Source organism: Scyliorhinus torazame, chromosome 5, assembly GCF_047496885.1.
Source record: "Scyliorhinus torazame isolate Kashiwa2021f chromosome 5, sScyTor2.1, whole genome shotgun sequence".
Taxonomy (NCBI): domain Eukaryota; kingdom Metazoa; phylum Chordata; class Chondrichthyes; order Carcharhiniformes; family Scyliorhinidae; genus Scyliorhinus; species Scyliorhinus torazame.
Window position 1 is genome coordinate 100,510,377 of NC_092711.1, and position 21,817 is coordinate 100,532,193.

Genomic DNA, 21,817 nt, shown 5'->3' on the forward strand with positions numbered 1-21,817 from the left:
TATCCATGGACACAGGGTAGTTGGCTGATCAGTAGCTCAGTGGGAATAAGGTCGATGGAGCGGGAGCTGGGTCGCATGGACAAGATGAGCTCTGAGAGGGCATGAGGGGAGATGGGAGAGAAACTAGAGAAAGATGTGGGTTCAGGGCTCGGGAAAGGATTAAATTTAGAGACAGTTTGGTCCGGTGGGCTCGTGGGAGGGAGGGAAGCAGCAGAGGCAGCTGATCGGATTTACTCAATCTCAGTCACAAAGATGCTCCACAAGCGCCTCACACTTCTTGTTGGAGGTGAGGATGGAAGAGACAGGGAAGAGCGAGAGTACTTCAAAAGAATCTAACTTTTGTCAGAGAGGTATTTAACACAAATCAACTTTATTTGACTTTTAGCCCCTGTAAATGGGCTGGAGTTTGTTATCAGCAGAAAGAGACCCAAATGAACATGGTTCAGTCCTGAATGTGAGGAACAGCAAAATCCAATCACTGTGGTTCCTTATGGCCACGTTGGTGTCTCAGCAGGTTGGATGACTGAGTGAATCCCTTCCCACACTGAGAGCAGGTGAATGGCCTCTCCCCAGTGTGAATTCGCTGGTGACTCAGCAGGGCAGATGACTGAGTGAATCCCTTCCCACACTTGGAGCAGGTGAATGGCCTCTCCCCAGTGTGAATTCGCTGGTGACTCAGCAGGGCAGATGACTGAGTGAATCCCTTCCCACACTTGGAGCAGGTGAATGGTCTCTCCCCAGTGTGAATTCGCTGATGTTCAGTGAGCTGAGTTGATCGCCTGAACCCAGTCCCGCAGTGAGAGCACCTAAACGGTCTCTCGTCAGTGTGAACATGTTGATGGCGCATCAATTCCCCAGAACCTTTATAGAACTTCCCGCAGTCTGAACATTGGAACGGTCTCTCATCAGTGTGAACTCGCTGGTGTGTCTGCAGGGCGGATGAGTGACTGAATCCCTTCCCACACTGAGAGCACGTGAATGGTCTCTCTCCAGCGTGAATACGTTGATGTTTCTGCAGGGTGGATGAATCACTGAATCCCTTCCCACACATGGAGCAGCTGAATGGCCTCTTCCCAGTGTGAACTCGCTGGTGTCTCCGCAGGTTGGCTGAAAAAGTAAATCCCTTCCCACACTTGGAGCAGGTGAATGGCCTCTCCCCAGTGTGAATACGTTGGTGTTTCCGCAGGGCGGATGACTCAGTGAATCCCTTCCCACACTTGGAGCAGGCGAATGGTCTCTCCCCACTGTGACTGCGTCGATGAGTTTCCAACTTGGATGGGGAAGTGAATCCTTTCCCACAGTCTGTACATTTCCACGGTTTCTTGTCAGTGTGACTGCATTTGTGGCTTGTGAGGCCTGATGATCGAGCAAATCCTCGTCCACACACACAACACGTGTACGGTTTCTCCCCACTGTGGACGATGCTTTTTCCTTCCATGTTCAAAGTACGATGATATTCAGGATATGATAAATTGAGGACTCTGTCAGATCCTGATGTGATGCTTGGTTTGAGTTTCCGGACCTTGAAGCCTCCCCTTCGAACACGCTGTGAAACTGATTGAAAACAATAAATAGGGAGTGAGAGAGAACCCACAAAAACACAAAGGCAGGTTGTAAAATTGAGCTGAATGAATCTGGTCATTTGTGGGGCCGGCACTGGGAAAAAGTGACCATGAAAACTGCTGGATTGTTGTAAAAACACAACTGGCCTCTTTGGGAGGAGCGAGAAAGAGGTGAAGAGGGATTTTGTATATCTACAAGACATATTAAGAGAGTAGATCTGAGCTTCATCAAGAGTAATATTAATACTGAAACTATGCTTCTGGTGGCACAGTGATTAGCACTGCTGCCACACAGCACCAGGGACGTGGGTTCAATTCCGGCCTTGGTGACTGTCTGTGTGGAGTTTGCACTTTCTCCCTGTGTCTGCGTGGGTTTCCACCCGGTGCTCAGGTTTCCTCCAACAGTCCAAAGAAGAGAAGGTAGGTGGATTGGCCTTGATAAATTGCCCCTCAGTGTCCAGGGATGTGCAGATAAGGTGGGGCTATGGGGTTACAGGGACAGTGCAGGGGTGTGGGCCTAGGCAGGGTGCCCTTTCAGAGGATAGGTGCAGAGTCGATGGGCTGAATGGCCCCCTTCTGCACTGTAGGAATTTTATGGTTCTAATTATATATTATGAATCTTTATAAAGCTCTTGTCACCACTCTTCATTGGATTGGATTTGTTTATTGTAACGTGTACCAAGGTGAAAAGTATTTTTCTGCGAGCAACTCTACAGATCATTAAGTACAGGAAAAGAAAAGAAAATACATAACAGGCAACTCAAGGTATACAATGTAACTACATCGACACCGGCATCGGGTGAAGCACACGGGGGTGTAGCGTTAATCAGGTCAGTTCATAAGAGGGTCGTTTAGGAGTCTGGTAACGGCGGGGAAGAAGCTGTTTTCGACAATGTTCAAGCGTGTTCATCTTCAGGAAGAATGTGAAGGTTAGAACATAGAACATAGAACAATACAGCGCAGTACAGGCCCTTCAGCCCACGATGTTGCACCGAAACAAAAGCGATCTAACCTACACTATGCCATTATCATCCATATGTTTATCCAATAAACTTTTAAATGCCCTCAATGTTGGCGAGTTCACTACTGTAGCAGGTAGGGCATTCCACGGCCTCACTACTCTTTGCGTAAAGAACCTACCTCTGACCTCTGTCCTATATCTATTACCCCTCAGTTTAAAGTTATGTCCCCTCGTGCCAGCCATATCCATCCGCGGGAGAAGGCTCTCACTGTCCACCCTATCCAACCCCCTGATCATTTTGTATGCCTCTATTAAGTCTCCTCTTAACCTTCTTCTTTCCAACGAAAACAACCTCAAGTCCGTCAGCCTTTCCTCATAAGATTTTCCCTCCATACCAGGCAACATCCTGGTAAATCTCCTCTGCACCCGCTCCAAAGCCTCCACGTCCTTCCTATAATGCGGTGACCAGAACTGTACGCAATACTCCAAATGCGGCCGGACCAGAGTTCTGTACAGCTGCAACATGACCTCCCGACTCCGGAACTCAATCCCTCTACCAATAAAGGCCAACACTCCATAGGCCTTCTTCACAACCCTATCAACCTGGGTGGCAACTTTCAGGGATCTATGTACATGGACACCTAGATCCCTCTGCTCAGCCACACTTTCAAGAACTTTACCATTAGCCAAATATTCCGCATTCCTGTTATTCCTTCCAAAGTGAATCACCTCACACTTCTCTACATTAAACTCCATTTGCCACCTCTCAGCCCAGCTCTGCAGCTTATCTATATCCCTCTGTAACCTGCTACATCCTTCCACACTATCGACAACACCACCGACTTTAGTATCATCTGCAAATTTACTCACCCACCCTTCTGTGCCTTCCTCTAGGTCATTGATAAAAATGACAAACAGCAACGGCCCCAGAACAGATCCTTGTGGTACTCCACTTGTGACTGTACTCCATTCTGAACATTTCCCATCAACCACCACCCTCTGTCTTCTTTCAGCTAGCCAATTTCTGATCCACATCTCTAAATCACCCTTAATCCCCAGCCTCCGTATTTTTTGCAATAGCCTACCGTGGGGAACCTTATCAAACGCTTTGCTGAAATCCATATACACCACATCAACTGCTCTACCCTCGTCTACCTGTTCAGTCACCTTCTCAAAGAACTCAATAAGGTTTGTGAGGCATGACCTACCCTTCACAAAGCCATGCTGACTATCCCTGATCATATCATTCCTATCTAGATGATTATAAATCTTGTCCCTTATAATCCCCTCCAAGACTTTACCCACTACAGACGTGAGGCTCACCGGTCTATAGTTGCCGGGGTTGTCTCTGCTCCCCTTTTTGAACAAAGGGACCACATTTGCTGTCCTCCAGTCCTCTGGCACTATTCCTGTAGCCAATGATGACATAAAAATCAAAGCCAAAGGTCCAGCAATCTCTTCCCTGGCCTCCCATAGAATCCTAGGATAAATCCCATCAGGTCCCGGGGACTTATCTATTTTCAGCCTGTCCAGAATTGCCAACACCTCTTCCCTACGTACCTCAATGCCATCTATTCTATTAGCCTGGGGCTCAGCATTCTCCTCCACAACATTATCTTTTTCCTGAGTGAATACTGACGAAAAATATTCATTTAGTATCTCGCCTATCTCTTCAGACTCCACACACAATTTCCCATCCCTGTCCTTGACTGGTCCTACTCTTTCCCTAGTCATTCGCTTATTCCTGACATACCTATAGAAAGCTTTTGGGTTTTCCTTGATCCTTCCTGCCAAATACTTCTCATGTCCCCTCCTTGCTCGTCTTAGCTCTCTCTTTAGATCCTTCCTCGCTACCTTGTAACTATCCATCGCCCCAACCGAAACTTCACACTTCATCTTCACATAGGCCTCCTTCTTCCTCTTAACAAGAGATTCCACTTCCCTGGTAAACCATGGTTCCCTCACTCGACGCCTTCCTCCCTGTCTGACCGGTACATACTTATCAAGAACACGCAGTAGCTGATCCTTGAACAAGCCCCACTTATCCAGTGTGCCCAACACTTGCAGCCTACTTCTCCACCTTATCCCCCCCAAGTCACGTCTAATGGCATCATAATTGCCCTTCCCCCAGCTATAACTCTTGCCCTGCGGTGTATACTTATCCCTTTCCATCATTAACGTAAACGTCACCGAATTGTGGTCACTGTCCCCAAAGTGCTCTCCTACCTCCAAATCCAACACCTGGCCTGGTTCATTACCCAAAACCAAATCCAACGTGGCCTCGCCTCTTGTTGGCCTGTCAACATATTGTTTCAGGAAACCCTCCTGCACACACTGTACAAAAAACGACCCATCTATTGTACTCGAACTATATCTTTTCCAGTCAATATTTGGAAAGTTAAAGTCTCCCATAATAACTACCCTGTTACTTTCGCTCATATCCAGAATCATCTTCGCCATCCTTTCCTCTACATCCCTAGAACTATTAGGAGGCCTATAAAAAACTCCCAACAGGGTGACCTCTCCTTTCCTGTTTCTAACTTCAGCCAATACTACCTCGGAAGAAGAGTCCCCATCTAGCATCCTCTCCGCCACCGTAATACTGCTCTTGACTAGCAGCGCCACACCTCCCCCTCTTTTGCCTCCTTCTCTGAGCTTACTAAAACACCTAAACCCCGGAACCTGCAACATCCATTCCTGTCCCTGCTCTATCCATGTCTCCGAAATGGCCACAACATCGAAGTCCCAGGTACCAACCCACGCTGCCAGTTCCCCTACCTTGTTTCGTATACTCCTGGCATTGAAGTAGACACACTTCAAACCACCTACCTGAACGCTGGCCCCCTCCTGCGACGTCAAATCTGTGCTCCTGACCTCTATACTCTCATTCTCCCTTACCCTAAAACTACAATCCAGGTTCCCATGCCCCTGCTGCATTAGTTTAAACCCCCCCAAAGAGCACTAACAAATCTCCCCCCCAGGATATTTGTGCCCCTCAGGTTCAGATGTAGACCATCCTGTCTGTAGAGGTCCCACCTTCCCCAGAAAGAGCCCCAGTTATCCAAAAATCTGAAACCCTCCCAGGTTCTTGAGAAGGTGCAGAGGAGATTCACCAGAATGGTTCCAATAAAGGAGGTTGAGGGGAGATTTGATTCAGGTCCACAAGATTATGCCAGGTTTCCATCAGGTGGACTAAGAAACTCTGTTTCTAGTCACTGATCGTACAAGCAGTCGGGACACAGATTTAAAGTTTTAGGTAAAGCCTGGATTGAACAATATAAGATCCTGAGGGGTCTTGACAGGGTGGATGTGGAGAGTAGAGGATGTAGAATCTGGAACAAGGGGGTCACTGTTGCAAAATAAGGGGTCACCTATTTCAGATGGGGATAAGGATTTTTTTTTCTCTTGAGGGTTGCAAGACAGGGATTGGCACAGTGGTTAGCACTGCTGCCTCACAGCACCAGGGACTCAGATTCAATACCGACCCTGGGTGACTGTGTGGAGTTTGCACGTTCTCCCCATGTCTGTGTGGGTTTCCTCTGGGTGCTCCAGTTTCCTCACACAGTTCAAAGATGTGCAAGCTCGGTGGATCGGCCATGCTAAATTGCCCCTTCGTCTCCAAGGATGTGCACGTTGGGTGGGGTTATGAGGATGGAGTGGGTGGGATGGGGGGTGGCCTGGGTGGAGTGCTCTTTCAGAGGGTTGGTGCAGACCTGATGGGCCGAATGGGCTCCTTCTGCACTGTAGGGATTCTATGACTTTGGAACTTCCGTCCTTCAAATGCAGTGGAAGTAGTGTCCTTGAATATTTTTTGAAAAATAAATTGAAGTGCCCAATTCATTTTTTCCAATTATTGGGCAATTTGGCGTGACCAATCCACCCAACCTGCACATCTTTGGGTTGTGGGGGTGAAACCCATTCAAACACGGGGAGAATGTGCAAACTCCACACAGACAGAGACCCAGAGCCTTGATCGAACCTTGGACCTCGGCGCCGTGAGGCAGCAGTGCTAACCACTACACCACCGTGCTGCTCGGTCTTTGAATATTTTTAAGGCAGAGATGGATAGATTCTTGATAAGCAAGAGGGTGAAAGGTATCGGGGTCGGCAGGAATGTGGAGGGAGGTTAACATTTTTGAATGACGGAGCAGGCTCAAGGGGCCGACTCCGGGTTTGTATGTAAGGAGCAGGCTCAAGGGGCCGACTCCTAGTTTGTGTGTAAGGAGCAGGCTCGAGGGTCCGACTCCCAGTTTGTGTGTAAGGAGCAGGCTCAAGGGGCCGACTCCTAGTTTGTGTGTAAGGAGCAGGCTCAAGGGGCCGACTCCTAGTTTGTATGTAAGGAGCAGGCTCAAGGGGCCGACTCCTAGTTTGTGTGTAAGGAGCAGGCTCAAGGGGCCGACTCCTAGTTTGTGTGTAAGGAGCAGGCTCGAGGGTCCGACTCCTAGGTTGTGTGTAAGGAGCAGGCTCGAGGGGCCGGCTCCTAGTTGTGTGTAAGGAGCAGGCTCGAGGGGCCGACTCCCAGTTTGTGTGTAAGGAGCAGGCTCGAGGGTCTGACTCCTAGTTTGTGTGTAAGGAGCAGGCTCAAGGGGCCAGCTCCTAGTTTGTGTGTAAGGAGCAGGCTCGAGCGGCCGACTCCTAGTTTGTGTGCAAGGAGCAGGCTCGAGGGGCCGGCTCCTAGTTTGTGTGTCAGGAGCAGGCTCGAGGGGCCGGCTCCTAGTTTGTATGTAAGGAGCAGACGTGAGGGGCCGGCTCCTAGTTTGTGTGTAGGCTCGAGGGGCCGACTCCTGGTTTGTATGTAACGAGCAATCTCGAGGGGCCGACTCCTGGTTTGTGTGTAAGGAGCAGGCTCGAGCGGCCGACTCCTGGTTTGTATGTAACGAGCAATCTCGAGGGGCCGACTCCTAGTTTGTGTGTAAGGAGCAGGCTCGAGGGCCGACTCCTAGTTTGTGTGTAAGGAGCAGTCTCGAGGGGCCGACTCCTAGTTTGTGTGTAAGGAGCAGGCTTGAGGGGCTGACTCCTGGGTTGTGTGTAAGGAGCAGGCTCGAGCAGCCGACTCCTAGTATGTATGTAACGAGCAATCTCGAGGCGCCGACTCCTAGTTTGTATGTAAGGAGCAGGCTCGAGGGGCCAACTATTTTTTTCAGAGACCCAAAAATTGTTTTTACTGTCCTAATGATTTTCCAGAGATCCAGGCATGAATCTCACCAAGGCTGAAGGTAAAATTTTAATTAATTGAAAGTCTACTGATGACCATGATGGCACTGCGAGCCTGGACAGGATGCCAACTCTCCCGGATTGACTGACTGGAGTCTCCAGGATTTGATTTTATTCATTTGTGGGAGTCACTGGCTGGGCCAACATTTATTGCCCATCTCTAATTTCCCTAGAAATGAGTGGCTTGCTCGGCCAATTGTCGATTGTTATAAAGACCCATCTGGTTCACTCATGTCCTTCAGTGAAGGAAATCTTCTATCCTTACCTGGTCTGGCCTACGTGTGATTCCAGATCCACAGTTAACTGGCTGACTCTTAAAATGCTCTCTGAGATGCACTCAGTTCAAGGGCAATTAGTGTTGGGCAGTGAATGCTGGCCCAGCCAGCGACACCCACATACCGTGAATGAATAGAAAAGAAAATCTGCCATCCTTACCTGGTCTGGCCGACATGAACATAGAGTGCAGAAGGTCTGCATCGACCCACTTAAGCCCTCACTTCTACCCTATCCCCGTAACCCAATAACCCCTCCTAACCTTTTTGGACACTAAGGGCAATTTAGCATAGATTATCATAGAATTTACAGTGCAGAAGGAGGCCATTCGGCCCATCGAGTCTGCACCGGCTCTTAGAAAGAGCACCCTACCCAAGGTCAACACCTCCACCCTATCCCCATAACCCAGTAACACGGGGAGGATGTGCAGACTCCGTACACACAGTGACCCAGCCGGGAATCGAACCTGGGACCCTGGCGCTGTGAAGCCACAGTGCTGGCCACTTGGTGCTGCTGTGTTGCCCAATCCATTCTTTTATTTCCTCTAGACCCAACTAACCTAACGCACCCTCGGATGACCTCCCACATTCAACCTCCCTGTAATATTGAGTGAATCCAAAACTCTTGCTTATTCACACCAAGACGTGGTCACCCATCACCCCTGGCTCACTGACCTATAAAATTTCCCGTTAAAGAAGCACCTTTTCCTCCAGAGTTGTGTCTCCCTATCTCTGTCATCTCATGCAGCCGCCGAGATGTTTGCTCTCATCTAATTCTGGACGCAGACTGAGATAGACAATTGTTAATCAGGAAGGGAATCAAGGTTATGGGGATAAGACGGGAAAGTGGAGTTGAGGAGATCAGATCAGCCACGATTTCATGCAATGGCAGGGCAGACTCAATGGGCCGAATGGCCTACTTCTGCTCTGCATCTTACATCTTATGGTCATGAGCATTTACAATATTAATCACTCTATGAATGGTGGCTGTTCTTTCAGTTGCCTGATAGCCAAGCTCTGGAAATTCTTCCTTCAACCTCCGCTGCTCACTCCTTTACTTGCCTATTTTAAAACCTACCTTGTACAAGCTTTTGTCCACCTGCTCTGATATCTCCCTGTGTGGCTCAGTGTCAAATGTTGCTTTGAATTGGGCGACACCTCGATGCCTTAGAAAGAAAAATGGATCAAATTGAAGCATGTTTCTCTCTTTCAAATCCTCGACATGTTGCATAATTACTCTTGGTGGCCGAGGGTGCACCAGGATGTCCCTCGCCACCTGAACCAGTGTCGCCTCTGCGTCCACATGAATCCAGCTCTGAGAACAGAAAGGTCCCAAAGGAGACTCTCCCCTGGCCACCGGGATCGAGGCCCCGCCCACACTATTGCGTCACATAACGGCGCATGCGCTTCACTCCCCACTGATTAGTGGCGGCCAGTGACCTGGGCCTGTTCATGGGGAAAAGCCTCGGCGTTCCAAACCCGGGGCCTCCGGTTCTTATTGAGGTTGTGAGACCTGCACTGGGTGTTTATGAAGCCTCCGCTCCCTCTCCAACCCCACTCCCGGCTCCATTCCTCCCTCCGGCCCACCGACTCTCACCCGTTCAGAAAATGGTCTCCCGCACGCACAGGGCCCCGAGCAAAGTGACACTACGCATGCTCCACATACAGCCCAGCATTGCGCCTGCGCAGCTCGCTCCTGTGGAGTGAATAGCGTACTTGCACACCCGAAGTGAATGCTGGGTATGTCAGCGCCATTGAACCGTGAAACTGCAGAGAAAATACATTTGTTACCCAACTGAGATGAATTGCTTTTCAAAAATTTCAGACTCATTGTTGTGAATAGATGATCGCTTATATATATATTTTTGAATGTTTCTAATTAAGGGGCAATTTAGAGTGTCCAATTCACCTACCCTACACATTTACTTGGGACGTAGGGTGTAAACCCATGCAGACATGGGTGTGACCCGCGGCCGGATTGAACACAGATTCTCGGAACCGTGAGACTGCAGTGCTGACTTCTATGCGGAGCTAAGCCGCACATGCGGCGGTTCCCGCTAAAACGGACTTTTGGGCTCTCCAGAGGAGCCCCAACGGAAATTTTTCGACGACTTCCAGTGTGGGAAGGTGATAGCAAGGTCCACCCCCCATAGTATATGGATTGGACCAGGAGCGGAGGAGTCAAAAAAGCGTTTTTGGAGCAGCGAAAAATGCAAGGGAGAAAAAACAAGATGGCGGCGGGCAGAGATCAAGCGCAGGGGTGCAGGAGCAGCTGGAGTTTCTCAAATGCTGATTTGAGGAGCTGAAGAAAGAGGTGCTGGTGCCAATGCTGATGGTGAAAGAGGGGTTAGTGGAGACCCAGAAGGCCCAAGGGGCGGCGATCCGGGAGGTGCGGGGAAAAAACACGGAGAACGAGGATGAGATCTTGGGCCTGGCGGTGAAGATGGAGGCACACGAGGCGCTGCACAAGAGGTGGGCAGAAAGATTCGAGGACCTGGAGAACAGGTCAAGGAGGAAGAATCTTCGGATTCTGGGTCTCCCTGAAGGAGTGGACGGGGCTGATGCCGGGGCATATGTCAGCACGATGCTCAACTCGCTGATGGGTACGGGGGCCTTTCCGAGTCCCCTGGAGCTAGAAGGGGCTCATCGGGTCCTGCCGAGGAGACCCAAGGCCAACGAGCCGCCAAGGGTGGTAGTGGTGAGATTTCACCGTTTCGTGGATAGAGAATGTGTCTTGCGATGGGCCAAGAAAGAGCGGAGCAGCAGGTGGGAGAATACGGAGATCCGAATCTATCAGGACTGGAGTGCAGAGGTGGCAAAGAAGAGAGCTGGTTTTAATCGGGCCAAGGCAGTGCTGCATAGGCAGGGGGTGAGGTTCGGAATGCTGCAGCCAGCGCGATTGTGGGTCACGTTTCAGGATCAACACCACTACTTCGAAACGCCTGAGGAGGCTTGGACCTTTATACAAACTGAAAAGTTAGACTCAAACTGAGGGTTTGTGGTTGTGGGGGCGGGTGTCAGTTGTATACAGGGTTTTAACTATGCGTAAGGAATGTTCCACGAGTTGGGTGATGGATGGGGATGGGGGAAGAGATCTGATGGGGAGACTGTGAGAGTGTGTGGGCGCCGGTGCTGGAGGGAGAGGAGGCCTGGGGATGGGGGAATTGAGATAAGGCCGCAACAGGAGCGGCGCCAGAGGGGGCGGGGCCGGCTCAGGACAGCGAGGGCTTTTTCCCGCGCTAGGGAAGGACGGAGGGGGGTGGAGGAGCGCACACTGATTGCTGGGGAGGGGGGATTCCCACACAGGGGGGTCAGTGGGACAGCGGGGGAGGCCGGGGTCAGCAGGAGTCAGCTGACTTACGGGAAAGTTATGGGGGGAGCAAAAGAGCTAGAGTGAGATCTAGCGGGGGAGGGGGGAGGAAAAAGGGTTGCTGCTGCATTGGCTGATGGGGAACTGGAAACAGAAGAGGTGGTCGGGGCAGGGGCCCCCGTCTGGGGGACTGGAGAGTGCAGGAGGCGCGGGCACGGGACTGGCCTAGAAAAGGAGATGGCTAGTCAGCAGGGGTGGCGTGGGGAGCCCCCCAATCCGGCTGATAACTTGGAATGTGAGGGGCCTGAATGGGCTGGTTAAGAGGGCCCGAGTGTTCGCGCACTTAAAGGTACTGAAAGTAGACACGGTCATGCTTCAGGAGACACATTTGAAGGTGGCAGACCAGGTCAGGTTAAGAAAGGGATGGGTAGGACAGGTATTCCATTCGGGGCTGGATGCGAAGAACAGAGGGGTGGCAATACTGCTGGGGAGGCGGGTGTCGTTTGAGGCCAAGAATATTGTAGTGGACAATGGAGGTCGATACGTGATGGTGAGCGGTAAGTTTCAGGGGGCGTGGGTGGTATTGCTAAACGTATACGCCCCGAAGTGGGATGATGCTGGATTTATGAAGCGCATGTTGGGGCGGATTCCGGATCTGGAGGCAGGAAGCTTGATAATGGGGGGGGGGGGGGGGGGGATTTCAACACAGTGTTGGACCCAGCATTAGATCGCTCCAGATCTAGGACGGGGAAGAGGCCGGCTGCGGCCAAGGTGCTTAGGGGGTTTATGGACCAGATGGGGGGAGTAGACCCATGGAGATTTGCTAGGCCCCTGGCCAGGGAATTTTCTTTTTTCTCTCACGTACACAGAGCCTACTCCAAGATAGATTTTTTTGTTTTGAGCAGGGCGCTGATCCCGAAAGTGGAGGGAACGGAGTACTCAGCCATAGCTATCTCAGACCATGCCCCACACTGGGTGGAGCTGGAGTTGGGAGAGGAGAGGGACCAACGCCCGCTGTGGCGTCTGGATGTGGGATTACTGGCGGATGAGGAGGGGTGCGGGGGTGCATTGAAAGGTATTTGGAGGCCAACGACAACGGGGAGGTAGGTGGGGATAGTATGGGAGGCGCTGAAGGCGGTGGTCAGGGGAAAGTTAATCGCCATCAGGGCTGACAGGGAAAAGAGAGAGGGCAGGGAAAGGGAGAGGTTAGTGGGGGAGATCCTAAGGGTAGACAGGAGATATGCAGAGGCCCCCGAGGAGCTATGTGCTATCATGGAGACCGTGTAAACTGTACAAAATGAAAAATCCAAAAACTAGATTGAATATAATAATAATCTTTATTATTGTCACATGTAGGCTTACAATAACACTGCAAGAAGTTACTGTGGAAAGCCCCTAGTCGCCATATTCGGGCGTTGTTTGTACACAGAGGGAGAATTGAGAATGTCCAAATTACCTTACAGCACATCTTTCGGGACTCGTGGGAGTAAACCGGAGCACCCGGAGGAAACCCACGCAGACACAGGGAGAACATGCAGACTCCGCACAGACACCCAAGCCAGAATCGAACCTGGGACCCTGGAGTTGTGAAGCTACAGTGCTAACCACTGTGCTACCCATATAAATACTGTGTTAGGTTTTTCCATTAGAAACAAGTTGTAGATGACCATCATCTCCTGGATTGTGCCCAGACTTAAATTCTCTTCCTGCTGTACGATCCTCCCCCAGATTGTCCTTTCTGAGTTCCTGCCGGGTGATGTTAAACACTAAGTTAAAGTCCAACAGGTTTGTTTCGATGTCACTAGCTTTCAGGGCGCTGCTCCTTCCTCAGGTGAATGAAGAGATATGTTCCAGAAACACATATATAGACAAATTCAAAGATGCCAAACAATGCTTGGAATGCGAGCATTAGCAGGTGATTAAATCTTTACAGATCCAGAGATGGGGTAACCCCAGGTTAAAGAGGTGTGAATTGCATCAAGCCAGGACAGTTGGTAGGATTTCGCAGGCCAGATGGTGGGGGATGAATGTAATGTGACATGAATCCCAGGTCCCGGTTGAGGCCGCACTCATGTGTGCGGAACTTGGCTATAAGTTTTTGCTCGGCGATTCTGCGTTGTTGCGCGTCCTGAAGGCCGCCTTGGAGAACGCTTACCCGGAGATCAGAGGCTGAATGCCCTTGACTGCTGAAGTGTTCGCCGACTGGAAGGGAACATTCCTGCCTGGTGATTGTTGCGCGATGTCCGTTCATTCGTTGTCGCAGCGTCTGCATGGTCTCGCCAATGTACCACGCTTCGGGACATCCTTTCCTGCAGCGTATGAGGTAGACAACGTTGGCCGAGTCGCACAAGTACGTACCACGTACGTACGTACGTATGTCTACCTCATACGCTGCAGGAAAGGATGTCCCGAAGCGTGGTACATTGGCGAGACCATGCAGACGCTGCGACAACGAATGAACGGACATCGCGCAACAATCACCAGGCAGGAATGTTCCCTTCCAGTCGGCGAACACTTCAGCAGTCAAGGGCATTCAGCCTCTGATCTCCGGGTAAGCGTTCTCCAAGACGGCCTTCAGGACGCGCAACAACGCAGAATCGCCGGGCAAAAACATATAGCCAAGTTCCGCACACACGAGTGCGGCCTCAACTGGGACCTGGGATTCATGTCACATTACATTCATCCCCCACCATCTGGCCTGCGAAATCCTACCAACTGTCCTGGCTTGATGCAATTCACACCTCTTTAACCTGGGGTTACCCCATCTCTGGATCTGTAAAGATTTAATCACCTGCTAATGCTCGCATTCCAAGCATTGTTTGGCATCTTTGAATTTGTCTATATATGTGTTTCTGGAACATACCTCTTCATTCACCTGAGGAAGGAGCAGCGCTCCGAAAGCTAGTGACATCGAAACAAACCTGTTGGACTTTAACCTGGTGTTGTAAGACTTCATACTGTGCTCACCCCAGTCCAACGCCGGCATCTCCACATCATGGTTAAACACTAAGGTAGCAAAGACAAAAATCTACAACAATGGGTTTAACACAAAGCCAATTTATTTGAGAAATAACAAGAGTACTAAGCACTTATAATTATTAACATCAGCAGAAACACCAAAAGTCAAAATGAACATGGTTTAGTCCGGGACGTGGTTAACAGCAGCAATAACAGCAGAATCCAACTCCTGCAGTCACTCGTGAACTCGCTGGTGTCTAACCAGGTTGTTTAACTGAGCAAATCCCTCCCCACACTTACAGCAGGTACACAACCTCTCACCAGTGTGAACTCGCTGGTGTCTCAGAAAGTTGGGTGAACAGGCGAATCCCTTCCCACATTCAGAGCAGGTGAACGGTCTCTCCCCAGTGTGTGCACATTGGTGTGTCAGCATTTCACATCTGCTTTTAAAGCTCTTCTCACAGTCAGAACATTTAAATGGTCTATTGCTAGTATGAACACGCAGTGAGGAGTGATGACCGAGTGAATTTCTTACCACAGATGGAACAGGTGAATGGCCTCTCCCCAGCATGAGCTTGCTTGTGTGTTCAAAGATCAGATGAATTTGTGAAACCTTTCTCACAGAGCAAGTGTACGGTCTTTCCCCAATGTGAAATCGCTTGTGTATCAGCAGGTGGGATGAGCGAGCATATCCCTTCCAACACTCGGATCAGATAAATGGTCTCTCCCCTGTGTAATCCCACTGGTGTGTCAGAAAGTCAGATGAATTAATGAATCCCTTCCCACACACAGAGCAAGTGAAGAGTCTTTCTCCAGTGTGATTGCATTGATGAATTTGCAGTGTGGATGGATAAGTGAATCCCTTCCCACAGTCCCTACATTTCCACGGTTTATCCATGCTGCAGTTGTCTCTCCAGGTTGGATGATCACTTTGAGTCTTGTTTACACACAGACCACATGTATAGTTTACCCCCACTGTAAATGGTGTGATGTTTGTTTCAGGCTGTATAACTGGTTAAAGCTCTTTCCACAGTCAGCTCACTGGGACACTCTCGCTCAGTGTGTGTGTGTATCTCAGTGCTTTTGCAGTCACTCCGTTCTTTCAAATCCTTTCCCACAGACAGAAATAACATTCTCGGCGGGGTTCGGTGTTGTCGGTGCTCGGTCGCTTTTCTCAGGAATATGCGGTGGGGACTCCGCTCCGGCTGAAGCTGCTAGACTCGTACCTGCTGTACATGGCGCTGAGCGGAATAGCTCAGTTTCTCTACTGCGCGCTGGTCGGTACCTTCCCCTTCAACTCCTTCCTGTCCGGATTCATCACCTGTGTGGGGGCCTTCGTGCTGGCAGTTTGCTTGCGAATACAGATCAACCCTCAGAACAAAGGAGACTTCATTGGCATCTCACCTGAACGAGCATTTGCAGACTTTCTCTTTGCCAGCACCATTCTTCATCTGGTGGTGATCAACTTCATAGGTTGAGTGTACACATTGTCGTGCAGCAGAAATAATGAGGGGAACTGGAACTCGTATTGCCCCATCGATGGATCTGTTTGAACTTTGTTTACACTTTGTTTCATTCCGTATATATGTATAAAAAATAAAACATCTTTTAAAAAAAAAAAAAAAAAAAAAAGAAATAACATTCTCCTTCCACATTCAAAGGCTGATGATAATCTGGGGGTCAGGCAGCACGGTAGCACAGTGGTTAGCACAGTTGCTTCACAGCTCCAGGGTCCCAGGTTCGATTCCCGGCTTGGGTCACTGCCTGTGTGGAGTCTGCACGTTCTCCCCATGTCTGCGTGGATTTCCTCTGGGTGCTCCGGTTTCCTCCCACAGTACAAAGATGTGCAGGTTAGGTGGATTGGCTATGCTAAATAGCTCTTGGTGTCCAAAAAAAGTTAGGTGGTGTTACTGGGTAACGGGAATAGGTTCGATATGTGGGCTTAAGTGGGGTGCTCTTTGCAAGGGCCGGTGCAGACTCGATGGGCTGAATGGCCTCCTTCTGCACTGTAAATTCTATGATTCTATGATAAGATTTCCTGTCTGCAAATCCTCCCTTTCAAATACCCTGGAAAATGAAACATAAATAGGTTATTTGGCTCAATGAGCTTCTCCAGGTGATTAAGCTTCTCCTATCTTCATCCAATTTCACCTGCCTCATCCAATCTCATCAGTTTATCCGTTTATCTTCATCACTCTAATTTTCTCATGTAGTTTCCATTTGAAAGAATCTTCAGCTTTTTGACACAACCACCTCCTGTGGTAGTGAGTTCCACATTCTAACCACTCTGAGGAAACACATTTCTGCTTATTTCCCTGTGGATTTGTCAGTACCTATCTTGTATTCATGTCTCTAGTTTAGGAACCTCCCACAAATTGAAACAGTCTCTCCACATCTATTCCTGCAATCCATTCATAAATTTTGAAGACCTCCATCAGGGGATTGCAAATTTTCCTTTTTCTAAATGAAAAACCCCAACTAGCCAATCTTCTCCAATCGTTTCAATCTCTATGCTTAAGCAAACCGTGACTGTTGGCCCAGGATAGAAATTCAAATGAGACAAACATGTCTCTTGGTTTGAGATTTCTGTGTGTAAATCCTCCCTTTCTAAACCCCTGTAAAAGAAGTTTCCAGAATCCATTTCTGTCAATCCAGGAGAGACATTCACAATATTCTCTCCTCCTGCTGACAGGACAGAGATCACCGCGCATGCGCTCTGTTGCACATTGTCCTTGTTAACCCGGGCCGGTCATTGAGAGGTTGAACAGGCCACTACAAAGGCAGCACCAGGAGCTTCCTATTCGGGTATTGGGTAATTCACAAAGTATTTACAATGTAGTCCTCATCTACCCACCGGCTCCGTCGCTCCCTCCCGCACCTTCGCCCCCTCTGACCTGGCGCAGGCCGAAACAATCAAGATTCTGGTCATCGCCATCACTGGCACTGCGCCTGCGCATTGGTCTCTTCTGTATGGATGGGGGATATTCTCCATCGCGGGGCATGTTGGGTATATATATCGCCATTGGCAGTCTCCATTCGTTTACACTGATATTTTACTGTATTGAGATGGAGACGTGGGCATGAGTGTCAATAACCAAAACTGTAGATAAAACGAAGTGCACGTTCCTCCCATTATTTACAGGAAAGAAGAGGATTGAGGATCAGTGAAGAATAGAGATCAAAAGAACATAAGAAATAGGAGCAGAATTGGGCCATTCGGCCCATCGAGTCTGCTCCGCCGTTCAATCCTGGCCTATATGTTCCTCAAATTCCAGTATAATTCAGAATATTCTCTCCTCCTGTGCTCTGGTCTCCTGTGCTGTGGATCGGGGATATTCGCCACAGCGGGGAATGCTGTGTAATAGTCCCGTCATTGAATGTCTCCATTAGTTTATAGTGATTTTTTATGCTGAATGGAGAGATTAAAAAACAAGTTAATGATCTTCCTGAGATTTGAGCCAGTGGGCCAGGATATAAAATGAATGAATTAGTACAGAATCTCAAGGGATCTACACCATAATTCCATCCTGGTTATTGTAACAGCAACAATATCAGAACGAACGACGATGAACAGATGTAAACTCATTAATGGTCAGTAAATGGGGGTTAACGAATGAAGCTTTTCCCTGTGCAAAATATTTGCACAGCCAATCATGAATCAATTCTTTTCGTTGTTGAAAATTGGAATGTTAACAATTGGAAATGGCGAGTGAATCTCTTTGGACATGTGGAATATCTGAATGGTCCCTCTCCAATGTTTCTGTGTTATTGTGTCAGTAAATGGATGACCCCGTGAATCCCCAATTAGCTGGTGAATAGTCTTTTTGCAGAGTGAGTGTAATAATAGGATAAGAGGAGAGGATTTGCAGTGAGACATCAGAAACAACATTTCAAGATCTGACAGCTGCTCCATTTATTGACACCTATCATCGGAATTTGAACATGGAGCGAAAATGCACCGTTCACCAGAGTGAGAAACCCTACACATGTTCATTGTGTGGCCGAGGCTTCAGCCATTCATCCGGCCTGTCGAGGCACAAGCGCAGCCACACCATGGGGAAACCGTGGAAATGTGGGGACTGTGAGAAGGAATTCAATTACCCATCGGAGCTGGAAACTCATCGCCGCAGTCACACTGGAGAGAGGCCATTCACCTGCTCAGTGTGTGGGAAGAGATTTACTGCATTATTCATCCTCCAGTCACACCAGCGAATTCACACACAAGAGAAGCCATTCAGCTGCTCGTTCTGTGGAACGAATTTCAGGCAGTCATTCACCCACACTGTACACCAGCGAGGTCACACCAGGGAGAAACCATTCATCTGCTCCCTGTGTGGGAATGGATTCACTCAGTCATCTCAGCTGCTGATACACCAGCGAATCCACACTGGCGGAAGGCCATTCACCTGTTCTGTGTGTGGGAAGAGATTTGCTCAGTCATCTGCCCTGCTGACACACCAGAGGGTTCACACTGGGAAGAGGGCATTTGGTTGCCCCGAGTGTGGGAAGGGATTCACTCAGTTAGCCAACCTGCTAACACATGAGCGAGTTCACAAGTGAAGTTGGATTCTGTTGTTAATGCTGCTGTTAATCACACTGAACAATGTTCATTCCGACAGTTCGAGTTTGTTTCTGCTGATGTTCAAGGTTATTCAGGGGAGATGGTGGTGTTGTTGTAATGTCACTAGATTAGTAATCCAGAGGCCCAGGTTAATTCTCTGAGGACATAGGTTCAAATTCCGACACATGCTCTTGCATGGACTCGATGGGCCAAATGGCCCCCTTCTGTGGCGTCACCATTCTGATTCTAAGACTGCATCTCTACATTCAGCAGCAGCTGAGATAATATAAATTCAGTTACAAAATCTGGAAAGCTAGTCTCAGTTAATGATGACAATGAACTCAGCATCGATTTTTTTTTTTTTTTAAACAAATTTGGTTCGCTAGTGTCCTTTCAGGAAAGCTGCCATCCTTATCTGATCTGGCCAACATGCAACTCCAGATCAACAGCAATGTGGTTGCCACTTAACTTCCCTCTGAAATGGGCCTCGAGGTCACTCAGTTCAAGGGGAATTAGGAATGGGCAACAAATGCTGGCCTTGCCAGTGATGCCCACATCCCCTTAAAGAATAAAGAAATAAAAGTTAATAACTGGACCAGAGTTTAATATTGGGGATCTACAACCAATTGCGTACTCGGGGCTGTGGTGCCCCTTTCACAACTGCTGTCTGATCTTTCCCCAGAATTCAGAAACGCTGATCAGGTAATTCCTGAATTGACTTTTGGTAAGAACTCTACATTTCAGTGTCTGAAATGTGCCACTGATTAGCATCTTCAATTAGAAAGTGCTGATTAACCCTTGCTGACAATTCTTACTAAGTTGTACATTACACACAGTGACACCTCCATTATCCAACAGTGAATGGGAATTGGTGGAGAATCGAGAGTCTCCAAATGCTATCCCTCCTGTCTGGTACATAAATCTCCTCAGCACGGGAATGGAATCGACCTCAAGAAATAACCATGTATTAATCTTTTAAATCTCAAGAAAGTCATTATATGTTATGGCAAAAGCTCACGCTCAATCTATCCTGAATAAAGCTTTCACAGCAGCTTGCTGGCTGACAATTATAGGACAAGCCTGTGATCTCTGCTCAGAACAAGACTCCAGCACGGGTTTTAAAACAAAACATTTATAACCCTGATTCAGTTGGATACATAAACCAATTGTCGTTGGTTTGTCTGAGTAAATGTTGCACCAGGCCTTTGAGAGAGAAATAATAATTTTAGACAGGAAAGTGATTTTGAAGTGATTGATTCTAATTTCAACCCAACAACACTCTGGTGACACCATGGACGAAAGGTTTTATATGGGGAGGTGATAGCGTAGTGATATTGTCCTCCAACTAGACCAGTAATCCACAGGCCCATGGTCATGTTTTGGGAAATTTCAAGCAAATGTATTTGAAGCTTTGGAGGATAATCAAATGTTCATTTTAAAAAGCGAGCTATAAAACAGTCAGGGTGGCCCTGGGTTTCGACCACACGAGCTGTCGAGAAATAAACTAAACATGAACAAAATTTCAGTTGTGCCTCCCGAATAATCCCCCCAAACTCTTGCCATTGCTGTTCCACTGTCTTCCATGCTAGGCTACCCTTCCAATCAACTCTGGCCAGCTCCTCTCTCATGTCTTTGTAGTTACCTTTATTCAATTGTAGTACCGTTACACCTGATTCCAGCTTCTCCCTCTCAAACTGCAGGGTAAATTCTATCATATTGTGGTCACTGCCCCCTAAGGGTTCCTTCACCTTAAGTTCCCTAATCAGGTCTGCCTCATTACACATCACCAAATCCAGAATTGCTTGTTCCCCAGTGGGCTCTACCACAAGTTGCTCCAAAAATTCCCTTTCTTGGGATCTGCTAACAACCTGATTTTCCCAGTCCACCTGCATGTTGAAGTCCCCCATGATTATTATGGTATTGCCAATACAGTTGCAGGAACCCACTTCTCGCTGGTAGTACAGCTGTGCACAAATACTTGCTCTCCTTGTACAATCGAGTGCCTTTTGGGATTACCTTCTCTTCAGGTTTGTGACTGCTGATTGTGTTCCACTATCTCAGACGTCTCGGGGGACATGTTGATCAGATGTCGTTCTCAGCTTCCTCTTCAGTAGTAGTAAAGCTGGGGAACTCTGAGTGGTCGTGTGTGTGGTGTTGCGAGACGTCACCAAAAACTGTTTAGACGGCAATTTAATGAACCTTGGTCCTTGAAGGTTTTCAGTGCATCTTCAAGGACTGGACAAACCAATTGCAGGGATTTTTGGTTTTCATTGCTGAGCACAACATCGAGGGCCGAAGGGCCTGTTCTGTGCTGTACTGTTCTATAAAACTAAGGAGCAAACACTGTTATTTGGATTTGGGATCATTTTGAAATGAGAAAACATCAGGCACTTTATAATGGGTCAAAATGGAGAAGAAACTAATAAAATCTGCGAATGCCTGGAACCAAATGGGAATGTTTGATTTCTGTTTTACCCATGCTGCTGCCTTGTTCTGCATTACAAGCCAGCGGGTTGCCCACTGTACTAAACCAGTCCCAGATGTGCATGTTAGGTGGATTGGCTATGCTGAATTGGCCCTAGGTGGGATTACGGGGATAGTGTGGGATTTGGGCCGAGGTGTGATTCTCTTTCAGAGGGGTGGTGTAGACTCGATGGGCCGAATGGCCTCCTGTAGGATTCTATGATCCTCCTAACCCTGACCATAGATTAAATCATAAATTATGTAATTTACGACTTTCTGGATCAAATTATCCAGGAAACTTTCTCCTTCCCCAGTCTAATTTCTATAGTTCAGGCGACAGCTCAACAACTCTGAGCTGATATTCCTGGTGCTGCATTTACTGCAGATGCCATTGCTGTGAATCATATTGATGCCCACCAGTTTCTTCATGCTAAAGCTGTGACACATCACTTCAATTTAAGGTTTGACCTGGAAGTTGTACAAATTCTGAGTATTGGCATCATTTTCTATTTTTAT

The 21,817-nt window shown here is 48.4% G+C and overlaps 2 protein-coding genes and 1 pseudogene across 4 annotated transcripts; 2 read left to right on the forward strand and 1 right to left on the reverse strand.

Annotated features, from left to right (window-relative positions):
- Window positions 1-353: 353 nt before the first annotated feature.
- LOC140419196 (uncharacterized) lies at window positions 354-9,651 on the reverse strand. 3 transcript variants are annotated; one of them, XM_072502983.1, is made up of 3 exons: window positions 9,607-9,651; window positions 9,088-9,175; window positions 354-1,554 (listed from the first exon to the last, which is right to left on the reverse strand). In XM_072502983.1, exon 3 carries the CDS (start codon window positions 1,436-1,438, stop codon window positions 476-478), a length of 963 nt encoding a protein of 320 aa, XP_072359084.1. In that variant the 5' UTR covers window positions 1,439-1,554; window positions 9,088-9,175; window positions 9,607-9,651; the 3' UTR covers window positions 354-475. The 3 variants fall into 3 exon arrangements, with proteins under 3 accessions (XP_072359084.1, XP_072359085.1, XP_072359083.1); XM_072502984.1 differs by lacking the exon at window positions 9,607-9,651 and adding an exon at window positions 9,450-9,589; XM_072502982.1 differs by lacking the exon at window positions 9,607-9,651 and having other exon boundaries at window positions 9,088-9,243.
- A 5,756-nt stretch (window positions 9,652-15,407) lies between these two features.
- On the forward strand, window positions 15,408-15,879 carry LOC140417820 (dolichyl-diphosphooligosaccharide--protein glycosyltransferase subunit DAD1 pseudogene; annotated as a pseudogene).
- A 2,293-nt stretch (window positions 15,880-18,172) lies between these two features.
- On the forward strand, window positions 18,173-19,089 carry LOC140419199 (uncharacterized). The gene has a single exon (XM_072502991.1). The coding sequence runs from the start codon at window positions 18,220-18,222 to the stop codon at window positions 18,835-18,837; it is 618 nt and encodes a 205-aa protein (XP_072359092.1). The 5' UTR covers window positions 18,173-18,219; the 3' UTR covers window positions 18,838-19,089.
- Window positions 19,090-21,817: the final 2,728 nt, after the last annotated feature.

Excerpts from the sequence above, each read along its gene's own strand:
- LOC140419199 (XM_072502991.1), top strand. The coding sequence starts at position 18,220 with ATGGAGCGAAAATGCACCGTTCACCAGAGTGAGAAACCCTACACATGT.
- LOC140419196 (XM_072502983.1), bottom strand. The coding sequence starts at position 1,438 with ATGGAAGGAAAAAGCATCGTCCACAGTGGGGAGAAACCGTACACGTGT.